We start from the raw sequence: 23,178 nt of genomic DNA on the forward strand, positions 1-23,178 counted from the left end.
CCCAAGCAGACGCCCGATTCGAACCCTAGATTCCCCGATCTCAGGATCAGTGGGCTAGTGTTCTTTACCTCTGCGCCAACTGAGCACCTTATATGATCGATTAATGCTGTCGAAAACGTTATTTAAATTCATTTCCAACAACTGATACAATAAATCTGGTGCACCTTTGTGCCATGCTGGTGCTAATGGCATTACAGATGGGCATGATTCTGTAACTCATACCCCTCGATATCTAACAGCAGGTGGACTCATTACAAAGCAGGGAAGAGCTGTAGTGTTCCAAATGCCATCCTACATACTAAATAGTGTCCATCCAGAGGTGAGGGTACTTTTACGAGGGCACTGTATAGGATTTTAAGTGTGAATTGAGACACAGCATCTCTTATTATGTTATTTAATTGCATAGCTTCATACGTTCATACTCACTTGGCACCCCCACCCCAAATAATGCATCTTCCTACACACCCAGTTGTCTCTTGTGTCATATGGGGGTGTACGACTACCTTAATTTGAGCCACGATATGGATGCTTTGATTTGCTTACCCCCTCCCCACACCATCCCCCACCTCGAAAGTGCTAATCCAATAATCTGTGGATTTTGAAAGCCTGTTAGGAAGGAATAAATCAAAATTTGGAAACGACCAGACCCCTTTTTGACCCCTCAATGCCACTGTCCCCCACCACAATCTATGCCTTTTGGTACCATTCGTTAAGGTCTGAGATCCAACAACAGATTCAGGCTACAGAATTTAGGATGACAGACTCACACACCTCGGCCTGTAATAAAGTAGGCTAGCACAACCCCCTCTCTCCTCCTACATTATCCAGCCTCGCCAAGAACTCCTGCAAGATGAAATCGAAAAGTGGACTCGCTGTGTAAAGAGAGAGAGAGAGAGTTTGATAGTCACAATGTGAGAGAGGAGACTAGGATGTGTCTTCTTTTTTAAAAACACCGACTTCAAGGTTAATGCACCCACTCCCTCCCTGCCTGCCTCCCTCCCACCTGTGCCCTATTTGGTTATTCTGGGTATAAATGCCAGAGACAGGCCTCGGAGGGCTGGTTTTATATTCATGGCTTTGATTAAATAAACAACTTAAATCTGTTTCTGGCCGGGATCAGGATTTCTTTCTTGCTTGTTATGAATTCTGCTATACCATCAGATCAGTGAGATTACCTCAGGGTACGTTTAAATCCCATCAGCTGTAGGTATCAGTCATTAGAAAATGCATCTGTTTTCTTTTGGAAATGTAATATTTGCAAAAAGTGATAAGGATTCTGCGATCTGATATTCAATTTCATGTAAAATCCAGAGAGCATCGATTCACAGAAGCTGCATGTAGGCCAGCTGAAACCCATCCACTCACAAATAGGTTAGCAGAGGTGCTGTGGAGGAGGCACGATGGATGGGTACGTGGGTGCTGCGAGCGATTCGGCTCTCCGAATGCAGAATAAGCAAGAGGGAGGGACACGAAGCGAGAGCGAGAGAGAGAGAGAGAGGATGATAGAGTGAGCTGTGTTGTTTCGGAGTTCGCCATTGTTTCATTCCGCATAGTGCCGAACCCAGCCGAGAAACACGCTACCCACGGCCCGCCGCTCTCTCTTTAAACGCGGCCCCGTTCACGCCGCGTCGTACCTACTTAACAGAAAATGAATTTGAAATTGTCCTCCTTTACTATTCCCTGAAGGTCCTGCTCTGATAAAGCTCCGCTCTCTCCAGTCGATCGTGACGCGCAGGAGCAAATCCTGGATGCGGAGTGAAGCCTGCTGCTCCTGATCTGGTGCCAGAATGTGGGTGCAAATTGTTAAAAAAAACAGTCCTGGAGGATTGGTGCTGCTTTCAGAACTTCACTATATACTCCAAAAAGTCTCTTTTTAAACATGATCCACAATGACACTGACAGAAGCGTGTTTGGAACAAGTCATGCCAGATACTTGCTGTATTTAGTGGTCATAATAATTAATCTCAGGCATTTTATTTCTGTATTCACCTCAATTAGCCACGTTTGACAGCCATCAACAAGCATCTGGCACAAATACGCTTGAAGTTCAATTTATATAGCACCTTTCACATACCCAAGGACACTTTACAATGTAAATATGAAGGAAAGAGCAAATAACATCATTAGATGATACACAGAGAAAGAAGAATAATGTAGAGATGGAGGTACAGTGAAGCGATTGTAGAAGGGAGTTCCAAAGTTTAAGGTCTGAGGAACTTAAAAACCTCCCGCCAACCGGTGACCCGCCCGAGTTTCTGAACTCCCGGGATCAAGGCTCGGTGTTGCCACATGCACCATCTGGCGGGCATAATTGGCAGTGCCTGCAGCAGATACAAATTGGCCACCGTATCTGCAGGGTGGGGACCGGACTATATGTGGGTGGGTGGGTCTTCATACGCCCTAATTGGCAGAAGAGATGCCCGTGCAAGAAGCACGGACGAAAAGAGGAGGGCTGTAAACGTGTAATAAAGGCGTGGGCAGCGGCATGCTCTCCTTGGATGCAAATCTGGAGTCTGTCAGCAGCGGAAGACAAATTTGATGCGCTAAATCGTATATAAGTTTTTATCTATAAGGTTGAGGTCTGAAGAAACATTCATTTTGGGGCTATAACAGCCTCCACTCTTCTATGAAGGGTTTCAATGTGATTTTGAAGTGTGTATGTTGGGAATTTGTGCCCGTTTAGTCAAACATTGTTCAGTAGGATTGAGATCAGGGCTCTGTGAAGGCCACCACATCGGACACAGTCATGCTGACAAGGAAAAGGACCTTCCCTAAACTGTTGCCTGACTGTTCAAAGCTTCTGATTTATTAAATATAATTTACAAATTTAATATCAAACACAGTCATGGACGATTTAGTATATCCAGTTCACCTCACTTGCACGTCTTTGGACTGTGGGAGAAAACCGGAGCTCCCAGAAGGAAACTCAAACAGACACCGGGAGAACATGCAAACTCCACATAGAAAGGACCCAGACCGCTCCACCTGGGAATCACAGTGCTACCCACTAAGCCACCATGCCACCCGAATATAATTTACTTTAATACCTGTTTGCGTTAACATACTCTTGGCCATGTAGTATAGTATAGTTTTCCAGGACAAGTGTAAGTGTAGGTCAGTGTTTCACATCAAAACAAAATCTACTTAATATATTAATGAATAAAAATGTTGGCAATCTGGTCCCACTGTGGTTTACAAGATGTAACGTAAAGCCTCCACATGGTGGCGTTCGTGCAAGTTTATTTTGTGATTGCACCTGTTAAATAATTTTAATTATTATTATTTTTCTCTGCGGCCCATTTTAAGTGTACATGACTTAAACTGTTTGTTACAGCTTACCAAAATTAGGATGTGGACATGACCGCGCCCCTGTAAACAAAGTGAGGTCCATAAAGACATGGTTTTGGGTGGAGAAACTCTACTGACATTGGGATGAACTAGAATGTTGATTGCGAGCCAGTCCTTCTTATCTAATATCAGTGCTTGAGTGCGCAGATGCTTTTTTGACTAAATGGGCACAAATCCCGACAGACACACTCCAAAATGTTTTGTAAAGCCTACCCGGAGGAGTGAACGTTGTTATAGATGCATATAAAAGAGAAGGAGGTGGCAACTCTATATTAACGTCAGTGTCCATCAATCTTAAGGTCAGGGGTTCAGTTCTCTTTAATTATTTTAGACTTGTATGTTGTTATTGCTCTGTGTAACAGCTGCCACCTCGTACATGTTTAGGTTGGTTTTCAGAGAGACGCAGGAGCCCGTGCTGAGCTTGGCACGGCTGGTTTTGGATTAGGTGCTCATGGGAGACTCTGTCAACAGCTGTCTGCAAATCCAATTACAGAATTCCATAAGCAGTACATGTATCTCACTCCGTCATAACGCTCTTTAATAAAGCTCTGTGGGGAACAGGGGCATGAAAATTCCACGCTGAAACTGTCCTTCAGCTGAGTGTGGGCACAAATGCCAACCACATTCACACACTGCCCTGAGCGGAATGCGTCCTTAAAACCATCAATGGCACGCTGGGTTTGACCTTATAAACATATTAAAATGTCATGAAAACACTTCTGCGTCCTCCTGCAGACCTAAAATGACAGAATTTAGCATTTTAACTGCATTTCAGATCACACATGACTGTATTAAATAACATGCCTAACTAGTGCACTAGCTATATTGTTTACATTAGAAATCAGACACAGCCTTAAGTTATAGTGCTGGCTAACTAAAGGTAAGTGTAGTTTAATTATTATAAAGAAGACATATAGAACTTATAATAGATTAACTACTATAAAAATGATCAAAATATTCTGTAATAACTTTAAGTGGATGATGCTGGAGTAGAAGAAACTAGCTAGCTCCGGTTAGCATTAGCATAGCAGCTAAGCAGCAAAATGAGTGATTTTAGGGATCAGACACTAAATTCACATTTTAAATGCATTTGCATGGTTTATATATTGGAATATAAGTATGATTACTTTATTATTGTGCATTTATGTTTACAAAAAACGTTGGCTTATTCTAAATAGAATACACACTTGCTGCTGTTAGCTTTAGCATAGCTTCCAGCTAAAAACAATAGCTTTTTCCTCCCTCTTGGTTTCCTTTGAGTTTTTTTGGTCTTAAAACTACTAAAATGCATCTATACTCTTAGAAATGAACTTGTGCTTTAGGGGACGTGGTTCGCACAGTGTTTAGGGGCTCTGGGCTTTCAATCAAAAGGCTGTGAGTTTGAATCCCAGCCAAACTGTGACTATTGGGCTCTTGAGCAAGTGTACTAAATAGCTGACCATTCAGACTAACCCCAGCTTCCAAACAAGCTTGGATATGCAGAAAGGGATTTTTAATATGCTGTACATGTGTATATTTATATATAATTTAAATAAGCAAGCTGTAGCCTAGTGGTTAAGGTACTGGACTAGTATTCAAAAGGTTGCTGGTTCAAGTTCCACCACTGCCAGGTTGCTGCTGTTGGGCCCTTGAGCAAGGCCCTTAACCCTCAGTTTCTGAGACTGTATGCTGTAACTGTACTGTAAGTCATCTGCTTAATGCCGAAAATGTAAATGAAAATGTTAAATATATGATAATAAACAGAAGCCTCGAGGTTACATCTAAGTATTTAAATTAGAACATTAAAAATGTAGTGTGTAAAGATGCAGCAGTTTATTACTCTAGCTCACCACTGTGCTATCTGCCGGCCAGGCTTCTGTACAGACGCGATTGGCTGTGCCTGATAGGGTTTCGCCAAAGCCCTGCGATGGATTGGCGCCCTGTCCAGGGTGTTTTTGTCTTGTGCTCATTGTTTCCCGGTGGAACAGTACCTGTCGCAACCCTGACAAGGATATTTATTTATTTATTAGGATTTTACGTCATATTTTACACACTTTGGTTCCATTCATGACAGGACACGTAGTTACTGGTTACACAAGATTCATCAGTCATGGACAATTTTGTAGCTCCAATTCACCTCACTTGCACGTCTTTGGACTGTGGGACGAAAACCGTAGCTCCCGGAGGAAACCCACACAGACACGGGGAGAACATGCAAACTCTACACAGAAAGGACTCGGACCGCTCCACCTGTGAATAGAACCCAGGACCTTCTTGCTGTAAGGGTACAGTGCTACCCACCGAGCCACTGTGCCGCCCCCAAGGATATGTAAACTTATATAATATACGACCAAAAGTATGTGGGCACCCGGCCATGGGCTTGTTAATAGAAAGTTGGACGCAGGAATGGTGCAATGGGGCACCACACCCACCTGGTTACTGTGGGAATATGACTGAATGAATAAACTATCAGACAGTGTACAATATGTAAAAAACGATTCATGTTCGTAGTCCATTTTCCTCTGCTCGGGCGCATTATCTATTTAATTTCTCTCAGTAAGAAGACAGCGCCGTGCTTCTGCGCTGGCAGGGTGAAGACGGGGTGAAAGCAGTTCGTAATTGCTTGCCTTTTCTCTTTTTTGTCAGTGCCAAGGAAGTGCGACATTACCTGTCCCGTTCTGTATCCATTAGCTCCGACACATTTACGAACTATACAGAACTGAACTGAACCGAGCGCTGCTACCTTAACTTTCATTTCTGTGTAAAAGAATAAAAAACGTTGTTCTGCAGGAGCGTTAAAATTCATGGTTTAACACCACTGCTGTTCCTCCCAGCGCTCTGCGCTCAGAATGGAGGTGGTAATTGTTTTGGTAATCATGGCAACCATCTTTCAGATCGAGCGCTCGGCAATAGAAGCGCGTCTCCGCTGTTCCATCCGTTATCTTCCTTCTCATGAGGACTTCATTTAGGTGCTGCCTTAAAACTGGAAGTCAGTGCTTACTCATTTTAGTGGGGTCAAAACCACTAAGTACTTCATTTATCCATTTGGAAACATGAAGACAAACATACGGGGGAGATTTGAATCTGCCAGTCTAGTTTCTAGATTTTTGGAAATGAGTGGAAACCTCTTGATGCATGCTCAACAAACCAGGTACACAAATCCACAAAGTTGAATCAGTTCATCTGGACACAGGTTTGTTGTAGAGATATGTTTCATCACTCATCCAAGTGACTTCTTCAGTCTGAGCTGGTGGTGAATACCCCAACCTTATCGGTTATCAAAAATAAAAAACATTTTTGCCCTCATTCTTGATTGATAAAACACTTTGCTTGCTCAACAGTCCGGAGTCTCTTGCCGTATGCTGCGCTTTATAATTACCCCTCATTTGCAATAGGAGACGGGTCTGGACCGCAGACAGGCCTGTCTAGCACCTGTGCTCTCTAGTCACAAAGCTGCACTGCTGCATCAAGCACAGAATGCGGCTTGGCCTTGATAAGATGCTAAGATGAGCAGGAACACTGCTGACAAACGCTTCCTGCAGTGGTTTAATATTAATAAAGCCGTAAACAATGACCATCTACAAAATAAATGCAAATTAGAACAATAAAACAATATTTGCTTTAACATTTATGCTGAAACATCACTTCACTTGGCAGTCAGATGTATTTCAAACGAAGGTTTGTTTACAGCATCATGAATATTTACCCAAATTCACTCAAAGCAACACCGCCCACTCACTCACTTTCTTAACTGCTTATCCAATTAGGGTCGCGGGGGTGCTGGAGCCTATCCCAGTTTTTCAATGGGCGCGAGGCACACAGTAACACCCTGGACGGGGCGCCAGTCCATCGCAGGGCAGACACACACACACACACACACATATTCACCTATAGGGCAATTCAGTGTCACCAGTTAACCTGACTGCATGTTTTTGGACTGTGGGAGGAAACCGGAGCACCCGGAGGAAACCCACGCAGACGGGGAGAACATGCAAACTCCACACAGAAAAGACCCGGACCGCCCCGCCTGGGGATCGAACCCAGGACCTTCTTGCTGTGAGGTGACAGCGCTACCCACCGTGCCGCCCGTGAGGTGAACTGAAGATACTAAAATTGTCCATGACTGTGTTTGATATCAAAAACTTGATCTAATGAATCTTGTGTAACCAGTAACTACCTGTCCTTTTATAAATGTAACCAAAGTGTGTAAAACATGATGTTAAAATCCTAATAATAAATATTTTATTGTTGGCTGGGAAGATATTTAAAACAAGTACAAAAATGCAAATAGCAAGACAAGGTCAACATGGTGCAAGTGCGCAGTACTGTTGTGATACCTAACCTGTGTTTTTATTATAATCAGTATTCAGGGGGGTGCTAGACTCATCCACAAATCAGAGCTGATGTTTGTACTGCCGAACTATCTCTGTCTCAGCAAGATTTCTGCTACATTGCCATGACAGACAGGAGATAAACACACTCACAATCTGAGAACTGAAGCAGCTACGTCGCCCCTTTGCTTTAATTCTTAGCTTTTATTATAATGAATTGCAACCAGGGACAACTGGAATACAACAACCAGTCTCACCGCACAACTACGCAGATCACTCGTTGGCTGGCACGTTGCTTAACCGAAGCGTAAAGAAGTTAGCTGGCATCTCTGTCCTACTTGAAATGCAAATCACATGTCATATCACTTACAGCAAAACATAAATTGTAGCCGGGGGATCCGCTTTGATCCGCTAAACTGTTTTAGCCAGACAGTTTATCATTATGCAAGAAGTGAGATCAGCTTTTTGGCATTCTGATAAGCATTTGGAGTTTTGCTCCGTGCTGCTTACGGGCTGAAAAAAAAACAAGAAAACAAAATGTGATTTTGGGTCAGATGAGGAGCGTTTTTAGCATTTCAGGTTCAAGCGGAGCCTCCGGGAGTCTGCGACCGCGAAATACATGTAAATTCAGTTGAATTCTTGGTCAAAATGAAGCAGGTGCTTGTGTAATGATTGTAAACATGTCGCTAAGTGCTAAGCTGTGAAAGATTCAGGGGAAATTATTCACAAATAAACATTGCAGATAAATGTCTGATAAATATCCTGTGTACAGAGAGAAACATGAATGATCTGTTAAAGTGAACTTGGTTGGTGTAGACTTATTTGAATGCATCTGTGAAAAAATCTCACATTTTTGTTTTGCTACGGATCTTGACCTTGTTTTCCTTTAGAATTAGCAAAGCTACATTCATAACAGCCTAAAGAAATATCATTAGACGTGCAATCACAAAAATTCTGATTTTAAATCTGTATTCTTTAGATAAAAGTGTTCCAAGTAGTGACACAAATCCTGGTGGGTTCAAATGGCTCTTTCATGCTGTTCTTCAATGGTCAGGACCCCCACAGGACCACCACAGAGCAGGTATTATTTAGGTGGTGGATCATTCTCAGCACTGCAGTGACACTGACATGGTGGTGGTGTGTTAGTGTGTGTTGTGCTGGTGTGAGTGGCTCAGACACATTCCCGTCTCCTAGTGCGTTCCTCAGAAAACAATAGAACCTCACCGAAAACCGGAGTGAACCTCACAATCAAGAGAAAATAGGCGTGGCAGCTAATGCACTGTCAAAGAAGGCAGAAGACACTACGATATAAATAGAAAACCTGCCACCTGGAGCGCAACAGCGCTCATGATCATAAGTCATGGTCTTGTTCCATGCCAATGGGAAACTTAAAACTAAGAGTCACATGACACGTTTAGCCAATCATGTCTCTCCACTTCCAGTTTCAGGAGTGGACCAGAGATCAGTCCACACCTGAGTTAAAAAAATGCCCAAACATGTGGCGCAGCGGGATAACCAGTGCAGAGATTCTGAACTCCTGTGTTCGAATCTCGGCTCTGCTACCGGTTGCCTAGTAGGCACAATTGGCTTCCAGTCTGCTGGGTGGGAAAGACTAAGGGGTGGGGTTACCAACGCTGTGTAAGGACTTTGGTTGCCCAAGTAGCGCAGAGATCAGGGCGTGGCTCTCTATACGCAAAGCTGACCTCACTCTCAAATCCACCAAAGTAACACACATTGAAGAGAGTATGTCAGGCGAACATACACCCTTCGTGGATGTCACTGGGGTCTCCAGCAGTGGATTGGCTATGTTAAATTGGGAGAAAAAGAGGGTAAAATGCATTAAAAAATGCCCAGAAGTACCAAACTGTACCGGACCTGGTTAGGATGTAAACATTGTTACTACTACACGTTACTACTGAGTTTATTGACTGACACAGACTGATGTGACGTGTTAAATCACTACATAAACGTTCGGTCTTATTTTTCTGCACTTTTTAGTTCCTTAGCCTTTAAAATGTCTGTTTGAGATCTTCTGTCCTCATTGTTGCTGCGTTTTCACAGTTTAACATCTCAGCTCCCACACGATCGGGCGAACGCCGTGTCCTTATTTAAGAGCCTCTCAGAATCCACACGCGCTCTGTAGATTGAGTGGGTTTGTCGGCGAGGCTGATGGGTACAGCGTGTCTCGGCTCTCTGAGAAGATTGAGTGGGTCGCAGTGTGGAGTCTGACAGCTTTCTCGCTGGTTTCTGAGCCGCTGTGAGTGCTGCTGTCATGGAGGTAGCGGGTCTTTCTGAGCAGGGTTAGAGCGAAGGTACACGGAGGAGACCGGGATCTGGACACTGGGTGTGTGGAGGAGTTTGGATGGAACTTGCTGGACTGGTGCAGAGAGTCAGAAACAGATGATTTAAAATCAGAGAGAACACAAAGATCTGGACAGAGCGCTCTGTTAAATAACCGTGCCAGAACTACTGTAATAGTTCAGCATTATGCAATAACAGCATGGACGGCACTGAATTATAGCTATAACGTGCCACGGCAGTATTAGTATCAGTATTAGAGTATTAGTAGATTTAGTGCTATACTTAAACCATTGGGGAAATAAAATGTTTATTCCCTAATTTTTGGCCTTTCTTTGCTCAAGGAATTTAACTTTGAATCCAAGTTGCAACCTCGCAAACCAAAAATAGTTTAAAACACCCCACCAGTATTGACCACTTGATTTAACCACTAGGGAGTTGTAGCCAGCTGTAGTTGTAAGATACTGGACCAGTAAAAGAAAGCCAGGTTTTCACTGTTGGGCCCCTAAGCAAGGCCCCTAATCCTTAACTGCTCAAACCATATTCAGTCATAATTGTAAGTCGGGTTGGATTAAAGGCGTCTGCTAAACGTGGCAAATGTAAATATATTAGGGCAGTGATAGCTCAGTTGTTAAGGTACTGGACTAGTAATCAGAAGTAGGGCTGTCGCGGTGAAAGAATTTCTTTAATGTCTTAATACCGCGGTATGCGGTGATATCGCCATTTTTTTTGTTTTTTGAAAATTACTTAATTGATCTGGATTTTAGAGCTACACTGTGTTCCAAATTATTATGCAAAAAGTGTTTAGGAGTGATAAGGTAAGAATTTTTTTGTTTGTCAGTTAAACTCATTGATGGTGATGTGTGTCAGGGCTCTTTATATCACTGAAAGCAATTGCAGACACCTGTGCTAATTAGTTTGGCAGGTGTGTCCAATTAAAGGCAAGACTACTTAAGAAGGCTGTCCCACATTATTAAGCAGGCTACATTTTCAGCCAAAATGGGAAAGAAAAAGGATGTGTCGGCTGCTGAGAAGCAACAAATTGTGGAGTGTTTAGGTCAAGGCATGACTACAATCAACATTGCCAAGACACTTCATCGTGATCATCGCACAATCAAGAAGTATGTAGCTGATTCAGAGCACACACGTGTGCGTGCTGATAAGGGAAAATTGAGGACTCTTTCCAACAGGCAATTACGTCAGGTTAAAAGAGCAGCTGCAAAAATGCCTTGTCATAGCAGCAGACAAGTTTTTGAAACTGCTGGTGCCTCCAACGTCCCCCGAACAACAAGATGCAGGGTCCTTCAGAAGTTTGCAGCTGTGCGTAAGCCATCCTGTCGACCTCCTCTATCCACTGCACACAAGCAGAAACGGCTCCAGTGGGCCAAACAATACATGAAGACTGACTTCAAAACTGTTTTGTTCACCGATGAGTGCCGTGCAACGCTCGATGGTCCAGATGGATGGAGTGGAGGATGGCTGGTTGATGGACACCCCATGCAAACAAGGCTACGGCGCCAACAAGGAGGAGGTGGAGTAATGTTTTGGGCTGGAATCATGGGGAGAGAGATTGTCGGCCCCTTTAGGATCCCTGAAGGGGTAAAGATGACCTTCATAATGTATGTGGAGTTTCTCAAACAGCACTTCCTGCCATGGTTCAAGAAGAAGAACCGTGCATTCCGCAGCAAGATCATTTTCATGCATGATAATGCACCGTCTCATGCTGCAAAGAACACATCTGCATCTCTGGCTGCTATGGGCATAAAAGGGGACAAACTTATGGTGTGGCCCCCATGCTCCCCTGACATCAACCCCATTGAGAACCTCTGGAGCATCATCAAAAGGAGTGTCTATGATGGCGGGAGGCAGTTCACATCTAAGCAACAGCTCTGGGAGGGTATTCTGTCCTCATGCAAAACAATTGAAGCAGATACCATCCAAAACCTGACAAATTCAGAGTTCAGAAGCTCCTTTCGAACAAGGGGTCCTATGTGCAAATGTAACATCACCTAGAATAAAGTTTTGACTTGAAAACTGTTTGATTTCAGTTTGTAATAACCTGCTAATGCTTATAATTTCACAAATGACCATTTTTTTGTTCTTTATAAAAATGAAAAGGTTGAAAACTCTGCTGTGCATAATAATTTGGAACATGCATTTTGAGTGCATTTTGAGTGTTTTATTTTTTTTTTAATATACTGTTATCATTGGCAGTTTGTTCAAAAACCTTTCAATTGTACTCTAATAGTTGATGACTGGAAAATTACAATGACTGCAATTCATATAGGTAATTTTGGAAAATCTGAGAAAATATTATTTGCATAATAATTTGGAACACAGTGTATATAAACAAGCTTTATTGTTAGGCTATGATTCGGTATATTATTGCTTTATAATGACAAAGATGAGGCAGCTTTAAGACCAATGAAATGCGTGTTTAATGTTAAATACAGAACAGAGCAGGGATGCGCGTCTTTTCTCTATTAAAAAAAGCTTTAAATTAAGCTTCTAGCCTAGGCTAGATATGCACTGTGAAACGAAAAAAAAAGAGTTCAGGCTAAATATTCTAAATGCACTTCTAATCAAAATATGGTAAAAAAAAAATAGAATTAATAATAAAGTCTGTAAGAGTTTAAACCTGCGTTATCATGCGCGCTAGAAGAACCAACATGTTCACCTGATGTGGTTTAGAGAGGATCTGAGTGGGGTAGTGATGTTCCCGACATTACCGATGTTACACTAATACACGTGTACTGATCCTGCATGCGACTTTACAGAGCAAAGCAAATCTAGCCTGGTTATTGCGCCACTATTAACCATCTATTTAGTAGATATAATTAACATAACAATATATACGACATTTTAAGTTATTATTCGTTTCAATACATTTTTATTCAACGAAAAAATTCATTTAAATCATTCCAGCAAGCCAGCAAGAGAATATTTGCAGGCTGCAATGCCATATTACCCGTCATTAAGTGTTTAAGTACGCCAAGGCTGTTTAAATATAGTCTAAATTACAAGTATTTTATTGAGTGTGAACTCAATTTGATCATTAATAAACTTGCCTATAATTCATGTTGCGATTGTTTACATTTTAAAACACAAAGCCTGAAACTCAGCAGCAACGGATGCAAACAGTTGGCAGGAAAATGTCGCTCTTAGCTCATTTTCATTATGAATTTATTTAACATTTATTACGCCCGAATGTAAGCGTAAAACAAGATGGACCCTGCAACAACAACAACAACAACAAAAAAAGATTAGAAAGAAAGAAAGAAAAAACGTGAATATCGCGGTGATGCGGTTGCTTGGCATGCCCTGCGGTTGGCTGGTCTATACCGCGATATCTCAAAATTGCGGTTAGCGCGACAGCCCTAATCAGAAGGTTGCTGGTTCAAGCCCCACCACTGCCAAGTTGCTACTGTTGGGCCCCTGAGCAAAGCTCTTAACCCTCAATTGCTCAAACTGTATTCTGTCATAATTGTACGTCGTGTTGGATTAAAGGCGTCTGCTGAACAGCTTGAAGATACTGGCAGCATCTTTATTGTTTAACTAGTTAGTCTTTGTAACTAGTTCTGCTCATGGAGTTGTGTTTTCTATTCAATAAAGAATTAAGACGATGTGAAACTAAGGCATGAATTATAAAACTGAATGTCAATGCCTTACAGATGCCTTTTTTTTCCTAAAGGGACACAAATGCCCATAAATACACTCCAAAATCTTGATTAAACGTCTTGCTAGAGGAGTGGAATGTTTTGAAATGTGACTTTTAGCCAGATGCCGCTCTGCTCAGACGTTTTCTTCAGCTGATGTATTTGGTCTGAGATTTTTTAGGACTTTACACTCGTAAAGAAGGTAGGAAATAAAGGCAGGTCAGCGAGGATGAGGTGGATGTAATCATCCCCGACCTCTCCAGCCGTGAGTCTCCGCTCTCTGGGCGGCGTGTGGTTTTGGTGAGACGAGTGTGGACTGTACGGCTCTGTGATTACGTTATCAAGCTGAAAAGCTTCCCGCCTGTGGGACTAGGCCACATCTAATGGCTCTTATAATCTCAACACCAGGGCCGGGTTCCCTTTGGTGTTCAGTGGGTTTATAAAATGCACCACTGCACCAATCCAGCTGATAGGATGTGCTGGACAAGTGAAGCGAACCACGATGGGGTGTGGGGGGTTCAGCAGAAGATGCTGCAAGCCATTTATGAGGGAAAGGAGGAACGTCAGTGGTTAGCATGACTTTGAGTCTGTTTGAAATCCTAGTGAATTAAATGATGACGTGTTTTGACCCCTTTTCCCTGCGTCCATATAATCAGTTGGGAGTTTTCCAAACTCAGTTACCCGAGTCGTGTTTTTAGCTGCTTTACTTCCACATCTTGGACATTTTGTCTATCCGATTGCTAACCGAATGGAAGGAAGGAAGGAAAGATGGAAGGAAGGAAGGAAGGAAGAAAGACACAAAGGAAGGAAGGAAGGAAGGAAGGAAGGAAGGAAGGAAGGAAGGAAGGAAGACACAAACCAAGGAAGGAAGGAAGGAAGGAAGGAGGGAAGAAAGACACAAACCAAGTAAGGAAGGAAGGAAAGATGGAAGGAAGAAAGACACAAACCAAGTAAGGAAGGAAGGAAAGATGGAAGGAAGGAAGGAAGGAAGAAAGACACAAACCAAGGAAGGAAGGAAGGAAGGAAGGAAGGAAGGAAGGAAGGAAGGAAGACACAAACCAAGGACGGAAGGAAGGAACGAAGGAAGGAAGGAAGACACAAACCAAGAAAGGAAGGATTTAAGGAAGGAAGAAAGACACAGACCAAGGAAGAAAGGAAGGAAAGAAGGAAGAAAGGAAGGAAGGAAGGAAGGAAGGAACAGACCTGCATCTGTGTGGTTATCCTTGAATTTCAGAATCTTTTTGTACACATTTATGTGTGTGTGTGTGTGTGTGTGTGTGTGTGTTTTAACTGGTGTGTGGTTGCAGAATGGTATTTAATCATAATGAACCCAGGTTCCTCTGTACGCCTCATTTACCTTCAGTGGTTTTTACCGTGTTAGGAAGTCGGAGCCCCGAGATGAATAACAGCACCGGAGTCGAGCGCTCAACAAAGCGTTAAAAACGGAATTCTCAAACCGCGTATTTCTGTTTTACAACCACGGGGGTAATCACGCTCATTCACTCCGAGCGTTTTCTCCAGGGAGGATTAGAGACAGTTGATCAGCCAATCAGGGCGAGATTGGTTCGGGGCTCGGTGTCAGATCCGGCGCTGTACCAGTGCATTAGTATCAGGCAGGATGGTCACAGCAAGAAGGGCTCAGGTTTGATTCCTTTCTGTGTGGAGTTGGCATGTTCTCTCTGTGTCTGTGTGGGTTTTCCCCCGAGTGCTCCGGTTTCCTCCTATAAGTCCAGAGACGTGCAGTCAGGCCAAATCAGAGCTACTCAAAATGGGCCCAAGTGTGTGTTTGTGCTCTGTGATGGAATGCTGACCTGTCGGAAGGAATTTTGTTCCGAAGGAAGGAGGTTAGTTAATAAGTTAGTTTAGAAGTTAGTTAGTTAGTTAGTTAGTTAGTTAGTTAGTTAGTTAGTTCAGAAGGAAGTTAGTAGGTAAATACGTTTTTGAAAGGAAATTTGAAAGGAAGGAAGGAAGTTAGTTCAAAAGGAAGAAGTTAGTTAGTTCAGAAGTAAGTAAGTTAGTTAATTAGTTTAGAAATAAGTGAGTAAGTGTAATAAGTTAGTTAGTTTGGAAAGAAGTTAGTAAGTTAGTTTGAAAGGAAGGAAGTTAGTAAGTTTGGAAGGAAGTTGGTCAATCAACCAGTCAGTTAGTTAGTAAGTTAGTTCGGAAAGAAGAAAGTTCGGAAGTTAGTTAGTTTGGAAGTAATTTAGTTAGTTAGTTAGTAAGTTAGTTTGAAAGGAAGGAAGTTAGTTTGGAAGAAAGTTAGTCAGTCAGTCACTTAGTTCGGAAAGAAGGAAGTTTGGAAGTTAGTAAGTTAGTTAGTTTGAAAGAAAGGAAGTTAGTTAGTTTGGAAGCAAGTTAGTCAGTCAGTTAGTTTGGAAAGGTGGAAGGAAGGAAGTAAGTTTGGAAGTCAGTTAGTTATTGAAAGAAGAAAGTTTGAAGTTAGTTAGTTAGTTTGGAAGGAGGTTAGTTAGTTAGTTAGTTAGTTTGAAAGGAAGGAAGTTAGTTAGTTAGTTTGGAAGGAAGTTAGTCAGCCAGTTAGTTCGGAAAGAAGGAAGTTTGGGAGTTAGTTAGTTAGTTAGTTAGTTTAGGAAGGATATTGATTGCGCCTCATGTTTGACAAAAAGTGGACGATTATTTGATGGATGTTCAGACTTTGAGTACGTGAGTAATTTATTATACGTAAATCTTTGAACTCTTTGATGTCCTCCCATAGCCAGTTGGTGGATCCCAGTATAGGAAACTGGGACCTGAATCCTAAAAACAAGACACCACAGCAGATCTCAGCACTGATTAATGACCCGTGTGTTAGTGTAGGCCAGACCTGCATCTGTGTGGTTATTCCTGGTGCTTCTTACATTCTCATGTTCTGTACCTTGCTGACCCTCTCTGTGTCTCCGTCTCTGTCCCCATGCAGTTTGCTCGCAGTTCTCCAGGGGCGTCTACGCCATTTTCGGCTTCTACGACAAGAAGTCCATGAACACCCTGACCTCCTTCTGCGGCGCCCTCCACACCTCCTTCATCACGCCCAGCTACCCCATCGACTCCGACGTCCAGTTCGTCATTCAGATGCGGCCGCCTCTGAGGGGGGCCGTGCTCAGTCTGCTCACCTATTACAGATGGGAGAAATTCGTCTACCTCTACGATACAGACAGAGGTGAGTGCTCTCGCCCTCCTGTACTGAGTTCAGTTACAGTTATAGGGGTTAACATTAAGATTCTGGAGATACTTATGAGGTTTTAGGATTGAAACAGGCTCAATTCGAGACGTTACCTTATATTTAGGGTCCTACTAAATTCACGGGAGAACGTGCCTAATTTCACGGACCTCGTTTTTCTCTGATCTTACAGATTCTTAAAGAAAAGAGCCACATTTTACGGCAGTCATTCAATAACACTCATAAACTACATGATAGAATAAATGGAAGTGACAATACACAGCACAGCTACCTTAATAGTTAAAAGACGAAAATTCTCATCCGTGTTTTGACCCCCTCTCTGCGTCCACAGAATTGCTTGTGAGTTCCAAACTCAGTTACAAGAGTCGTGTTTTTAAACACCCGTGGGTTGGAAATGGAAGCAGTGTTTTCCTTGCTGATGTATCTCTAATTCAGGGGTGGGCAATTACATTTTCCAAGGGGCCACATAAGAAACTGTTACTGTTGTGGAGTATTCTGCTCAATATTAATAAAATGTATTTTTATTGCCAAAATTTTACAGTTCTGATAAGCTGTTACTGTTAAGAGTAAATGTTACAATCCGAAAATGAGAAGCAGGCAGAGTAAAAACATCAACATTATTTCACTATTTAATCAACTTTCTTAAAAACAAATGTGAACAAAATGATCATTAACTTTACACACAGTGCTGTTGCTGTTTGGAGATCATAAAGCTGATCTTAACTGCTCCAGTCCTGCATGTGTAAAACTGTGTAAAAAGTCTGTGTTGGTTTGCAGTTTAGTTAGTGAAGCTTCAGGTGTGACGCTCTGCATCGTTCAGGTTCTTGTATTTCTCTGTGTTTAGTACCGTAACGCCAATATAAACCCTAGATTTAAATTGTGATCCTTAAACGGCTTTACACCTGACTTTCGAAGTTCATGTCTTGTTAAAAACGTTACCGTCTCTGTCAGTCGCGCTCAGTTCTGTTTGCCGACATGTTACGGTGAAGCTGGAAACACTCGTCTCACACACATGTAAATCCAAACTTGTGGAAATGTAAAGACATAGTGCTCCCGTCAAAAATAAAAACATCCTGTTATATGGCATGTTTGATGTCCATTTATTTACGTCTGATTTTTAATTGGGGTTGGGGATGGCTCGCGGGCCGGATGTGGCCCACGGGGCCGTACAGTGCCCAGGTCTGCTCTACATTATTTATTTTTTCTGTGCGGCCCGGTGATAAATGACCCGGTGGTTGGGGACCTCTGCTCAAAGGCACATGGGGTGTGTTTTGTGTCCAGCAATGTAAACCCGGTTTAAAAAAATAAACATATAACATTAAATGTCTATTACAACCCCAAATCAGGAAAAGCTGGGACAGTATGGCAAATGCAGATAGATAAATAAAAAAATCTCAATGTTTATTACATTTATTTTGACTATATTTCACTTTGAAATATTTCATGTTTTGTCCGGTCAGTGTCATTTTATTCAATAATAAACATCCATTCCTGCATTTCAGGCCTGCAACACATGAAAAAAAGTTGGGACGGTAAAGCATTTACCACTTTGTAATGTGCATTACCGGGCGTCGCGGTGGCTCGGTGGGTAGCACTGTCTCACAGGAAGACGGGGCGGTCCGGGTCCTTTCTGTGCAGAGTTTGCATGTTCTCCCCGTGTCTGTGTGAGTTTCCTCCCACAGTCCAAAAACATAAAACATGCAGTCAGGTTAATTGGAGACACTGAATTGCCCTATAGGTGAATGTGTGTGTGTGTGTGTGTCTGCCCTGCGATGAACTGGCACCCCGTCCAGGGTGTTCCCATTGAAGAGCTGGGATAGGCTCCAGCACCCCTCTGTGACCCTAATTGGATAAGCGGTTAAGATAGTAAGTGAGTGAGTAATGCTCATTACCTGCCCTAAATCCCCCCCATTTTTTTAGGAATGTCTTGCGGGTCTGAATTGCTGGAACTTTTCAGCCACTCAAGTCCCGTATGATTTGACGTACGGATGATGTACGGATGATGTACGGATGATGTACGGATGATGTACGGATGATGTACGGACGTTCAGTGGCGTTCAGAGAAACGTATTTTTATCTTAGCTAAAGCAGCGGTTAAAAAGTGATCGGCCGGTCTATATTCAGTGATGGAGCGAGGCGCGGTGTCAGCAGGGCTCGTTGCTTGACTGATTTCCTCTTTAAATCCGTCATGTGAGGACGGGGCCGAGCTCATATCTCAGATACGTGATGAGTTCTGAATTAATCATTTACACCTCTGGGACTTACATGAGCTCTGCAGGACTTATTGATCATAATGGAGAAAATAAAAGCCCTAAAATACTTTTAGATCCTACAGTAATGGTCTGCAATAGAGTTTTAAATGTGGACGTTTATGGACGTTATTAGGAAAGTGGCCTAAAGCAGCCTCCTCTGTGATGGAAAGGGTTTCCACAAGATATGTGGAAATTAGTGCCCATTCATTATAAACCGTTCCAACTAATCCTAACAAGGGCGGCACGGTGGCCCCACAGCAAGAAGGTCCTGGGTTTGATTCCCAGGTGAAGCGATCTGTGTTCTTTCTGTGTGGAGTTTGCATGTTCTCTTCGTGTCTGTGTGGGTTTCCTCCGGGAGCTCCGGTTTCCTCCCACAGTCCAAAGACATGCAGTCAGGTTAATTGGAGATACAAAATTGCCCTATAGGTGTGTTTCTCTGTGTGTGTGTGTGTGTGTGTGTGTGTGTGTCTATTTGTAAGTAAGTAAGTAAGTAAAAGTAAAATGTATATAGCACTTTTTACAGATAATAATCACAAAGTGCTTTACAAAAACATTGCATGACAAAATATACAAACTCATCTACATAATAAAACACAAGATAAAATAAATAAAATAATAATAAATAAATAATAAATAAAATAAAATAGATAAATAAATAAATAATTCATTCAACATTATACAAATGCCTGCTTGAAAAGATAAGTCTTTAGTTGTTTTTTAAAAGAATCTACAGAATCTGCAGATCTTAAAAAGTTATAATAATAATAATAATAATAATAATAATAATAATAATAATGCATTTTATTTATAGGATATTGAACAATCAAGTGAATTACTTGTAGGCTAGTTTGAATAAGTGAGTCTTTAGGTGTGATTTAAAGGTGGAGAGGAAATCAATAGTTGATTTAAACGAAGAGTAAGCAGGAACAGATACTGTGGAATCCTACATTTCTCTCTAAAGAGAATCGCGGTACCGCCTCCTCATCCTTTGACACGAGCTTCGCAGATGTAAACAATCTCAGGTGAAGTGCACTGATTCAGCTGGGAGAAATCAGCAGGTTGTTGCAATGTCTCCGTCAGGCAAAGGAAGTCATATCCATGATCTTTCAGGATATCATAAACCAGAGGACCCTTGCCAAATAGCGAACGGATGTTAAGTAATCTAAAGCGGAGTTTCATGATAGCCAACCCAGCCAGGCCAGCCAGCACATCACCAGTGCCATCAAACCCGAAACTCCCATGAGGGAGGAGCGCGACATCCTGATGCAAGCACAAAGCCGAAGGTGCCCCGGGGGAGGGAAGCCGGAATCGGGGTCCAAGCTATTCCATAGCTGCACACAGCAAACGGCGTCCGCATCTTTCAAAGTTATCCAGCACACGCCAGCCATCCAGTACCCAACAGATGCTGAAACCTTCCGATTTAAAAAGGCAGGTTGATCTACTGAACTTCTGTATGCATGACTAAAAGGATTCAGACACCACCAACTCCATGACCCAAAGACCTGTCGGAAGGAAGTTTGGAAGGAAGGAACGAGGTTAGTTTGTTCGTTCAGAAGGAAGGAGGTTAGTTAGTTAGTTTGTTAGTTAGTTCAGAAGGAAGGAAGTGTGTTTGTGTGTGTGTGTGTGTGTGTGTGTGTGTGATAGACTGGTGACCTGTCCGGGGTGTTTCCTCCCCTTCGCCCAGTGAATAGCCCCCACTGTGACCCTGACCAGGATAAACCGGTGATAAAACAGACAATAAAACAGAATGAATTTCTGATACTTTGATATCTACAGATATCATATGAGGGGGGTATGGGGGGAAGTATATGCCCTACCTCAAAATTCAGGGCACTCTCATGGCATCTATCCGGCTGCTCTTGCCAGCAGGGCATGTTGTTTGTTTTCATCACTCACAGAGCAGCCCTGACCCCTCCTGGCCCTCAGGAGACCCGGGCAGCGACTCTTCCATCACTGCGGACAGCAGAGAGAACAGTACCGACAGCTCGGATCTCATAACATGTGCCACGTCTCAGCCTGCCTCCGTATCATGTGCCAAGTCGACCACGCCACGCCGCCATGTGAACCGATCCCCTTCGTTCCTTCTTCAAATTAAACAATCCTTAAAACCCATGTGAGAAACACGCCATAATAAAACAGAGGGTTAAATTCCAGATGTGAACATGCCAGGTCCCTAGTAGATATGTTAGTTCACATTTACTGAAATGAATTCAGAATTAGGGCTTAACAAAGCTCAGCACTGAGCGCTCGATCGATCAGCAGTCGCCATTTTCGATCAATAAGAGCTAAAAGCGACGAACTAAACTAACCATCCTTAAAACTTGTATTTCTATTGTTGGTTTAACGTGACGCCACCGCATTGCTACATCTGTTAGCAATAGTTACGGCTTAAATAGAATAGAATAGGATAGAATAGAATAGTATAGAATAGAATAGTATAGAATAGTATAGAATAGAATAGTATAGAATAGAATAGTATAGAATAGGAAAAAAGAATAGAATAGAAAAGAATAGAATAGAATACGATAGAATAGAATAAAATAATATAGAGTAGAATAGAATAGAATAGTATAGAATAGGAAAAAAGAATAGAATAGTATAGAATAGAATAGTATAGAATAGAGTAGTATAGAATAGAATAGTATAGGATAGAGTAGTATAGAATAGAATAGTATAGAATAGAATACGATAGAATACGATAGAATAGAATAAAATAATATAGAGTAGTATAGAATAGAATAGAATAGAATAGAAGAGAGTAGTATAGAATAGAATAGTATAAAATAGAATTGGATAGAATAGAGTAGTATAGAATAGAATAGTATAGAATAGAATAGGATAGAATAGTATAGAATACGATAGAATAGAATAAAATAATATAGAGTAGTATAGAATAGAAAAAAAAGAATAGAATAGTATTGTATAAATTTAAAAGGCAGGTTGATCTACTGAACTTCTGTATGCATGACTAAAAGGATTCAGACACCACCAACTCCATGACCCAAAGAATTCGGACGACACTAATTGCATGTCCAAAAGTATTCGGACGCCTACCACTGCTGATCTGCAATCGCACTAATAATAATAAAGCTTAATAGATGAATGTAAATATCAGCACTTTAGTGAGGAATCGGTACCCAGCAGATCCTCTCTAATCCCTCAGATTCGTCTCAGCGCCTCCTCGAGATCATTTCTGCCTCATTAGATTATAAGAGGGAGATTCCTCCATCCGTGCATGTTCTTCTGATCACCCAGAGTCTGATTTTATCTCAGAATTTTCTCTCAAAGGTCGCGTTCATCCGCGCCGTCTTCGTTTAACCAAAAAAAGCTCTAATAAGCGCGTAATCACTTGTAAATTATTTCATGAAAACGCGGCGGCGTTATGATTGTGTTCTGCTGGTATTAATCTAGATTAAAGTGCCAGTGCGAGTGTAATCAAGTGTAATGATGGTGAACTTTGTTTTACTGCCTGATAATAAAGCTTCAGAGCAATAAAGTTCAGACCCGTCGGGCTATTACGGCTTGTTTTGTGTTAAGGTGATAGACCGTTAATTGGAAGGTCAGTGGTTCGAGCCCCACCACTCAGCTTTGTGTTGACTGGATTCTTAGTTATTCGTTTACTTGATATAAACATCGAGTTGTGTGTTTAATTATTAATGTTAGATAATAATACAACTTGTACATATCTATATTGTACTTGTTATTAATTAAATGTGTTAACATAGCAGCCAAATGTTTGAAAAAGTGGTTTGTACTCACTTTTCAGCTCCTGTTGTGTTCATTCTGGACTTTTACTGAATTACTAAATTCACAGGAAAAGAGCCACCTTTCACGTCAGTCATTAAATTACGCTCATAAATTGAATGATAGAATAAATAGAAGCTACAATACACAGAACAGCTACCTTAATAGTTGAATGTAAACCTAAAACATCCAAATATGAAAATTCTCGTCCGTGTTTTGAACCGTCCTCCTATATATACATTACAACACACTGCCTACATAATTAGAGACTGTATTTCCTACAGATGGTATTGCAGTGCAGCAGACTCGTGACCTGGGTTCAAACCTGGTCTTTATTTACTGTCGGTTTATCTGTTTTAACCCCCTGAAACATACAGCAAGTAAACCAGCTACTC

General features: G+C 41.9%; 1 protein-coding gene and 1 long non-coding RNA gene across 9 annotated transcripts in view; one reads left to right on the top strand and one right to left on the bottom strand.

Moving 5' to 3' along the window:
- The window catches only part of gria3b (glutamate receptor, ionotropic, AMPA 3b), a 155,109-nt gene that overhangs the window by 30,501 nt on the left and 101,430 nt on the right, over positions 1–23,178 (top strand). For all 7 annotated transcript variants that reach the window (XR_010013484.1, XM_063000354.1, XM_063000356.1 and 4 more), the window contains exon 3: positions 16,527–16,766. Coding sequence is in view for 6 of the 7 variants with exons in the window: in XM_063000354.1 (XP_062856424.1) it covers positions 16,527–16,766 (240 nt within the window). In the remaining variant the exon portion in view is untranslated. The remainder of the gene's footprint in view (positions 1–16,526; positions 16,767–23,178) is intronic.
- LOC134319281 (uncharacterized) lies at positions 9,572–18,696 on the bottom strand. Of its 2 annotated transcripts, none has more exons than XR_010013485.1 (3): positions 18,353–18,696; positions 16,485–16,719; positions 9,572–10,035 (listed from the first exon to the last, which is right to left on the bottom strand). It is a non-coding gene; the product is annotated as an uncharacterized LOC134319281 (long non-coding RNA). The 2 variants fall into 2 exon arrangements; XR_010013486.1 differs by having other exon boundaries at positions 18,333–18,696.

This window comes from Trichomycterus rosablanca, chromosome 8, assembly GCF_030014385.1.
Source record: "Trichomycterus rosablanca isolate fTriRos1 chromosome 8, fTriRos1.hap1, whole genome shotgun sequence".
NCBI lineage: Eukaryota > Metazoa > Chordata > Actinopteri > Siluriformes > Trichomycteridae > Trichomycterus > Trichomycterus rosablanca.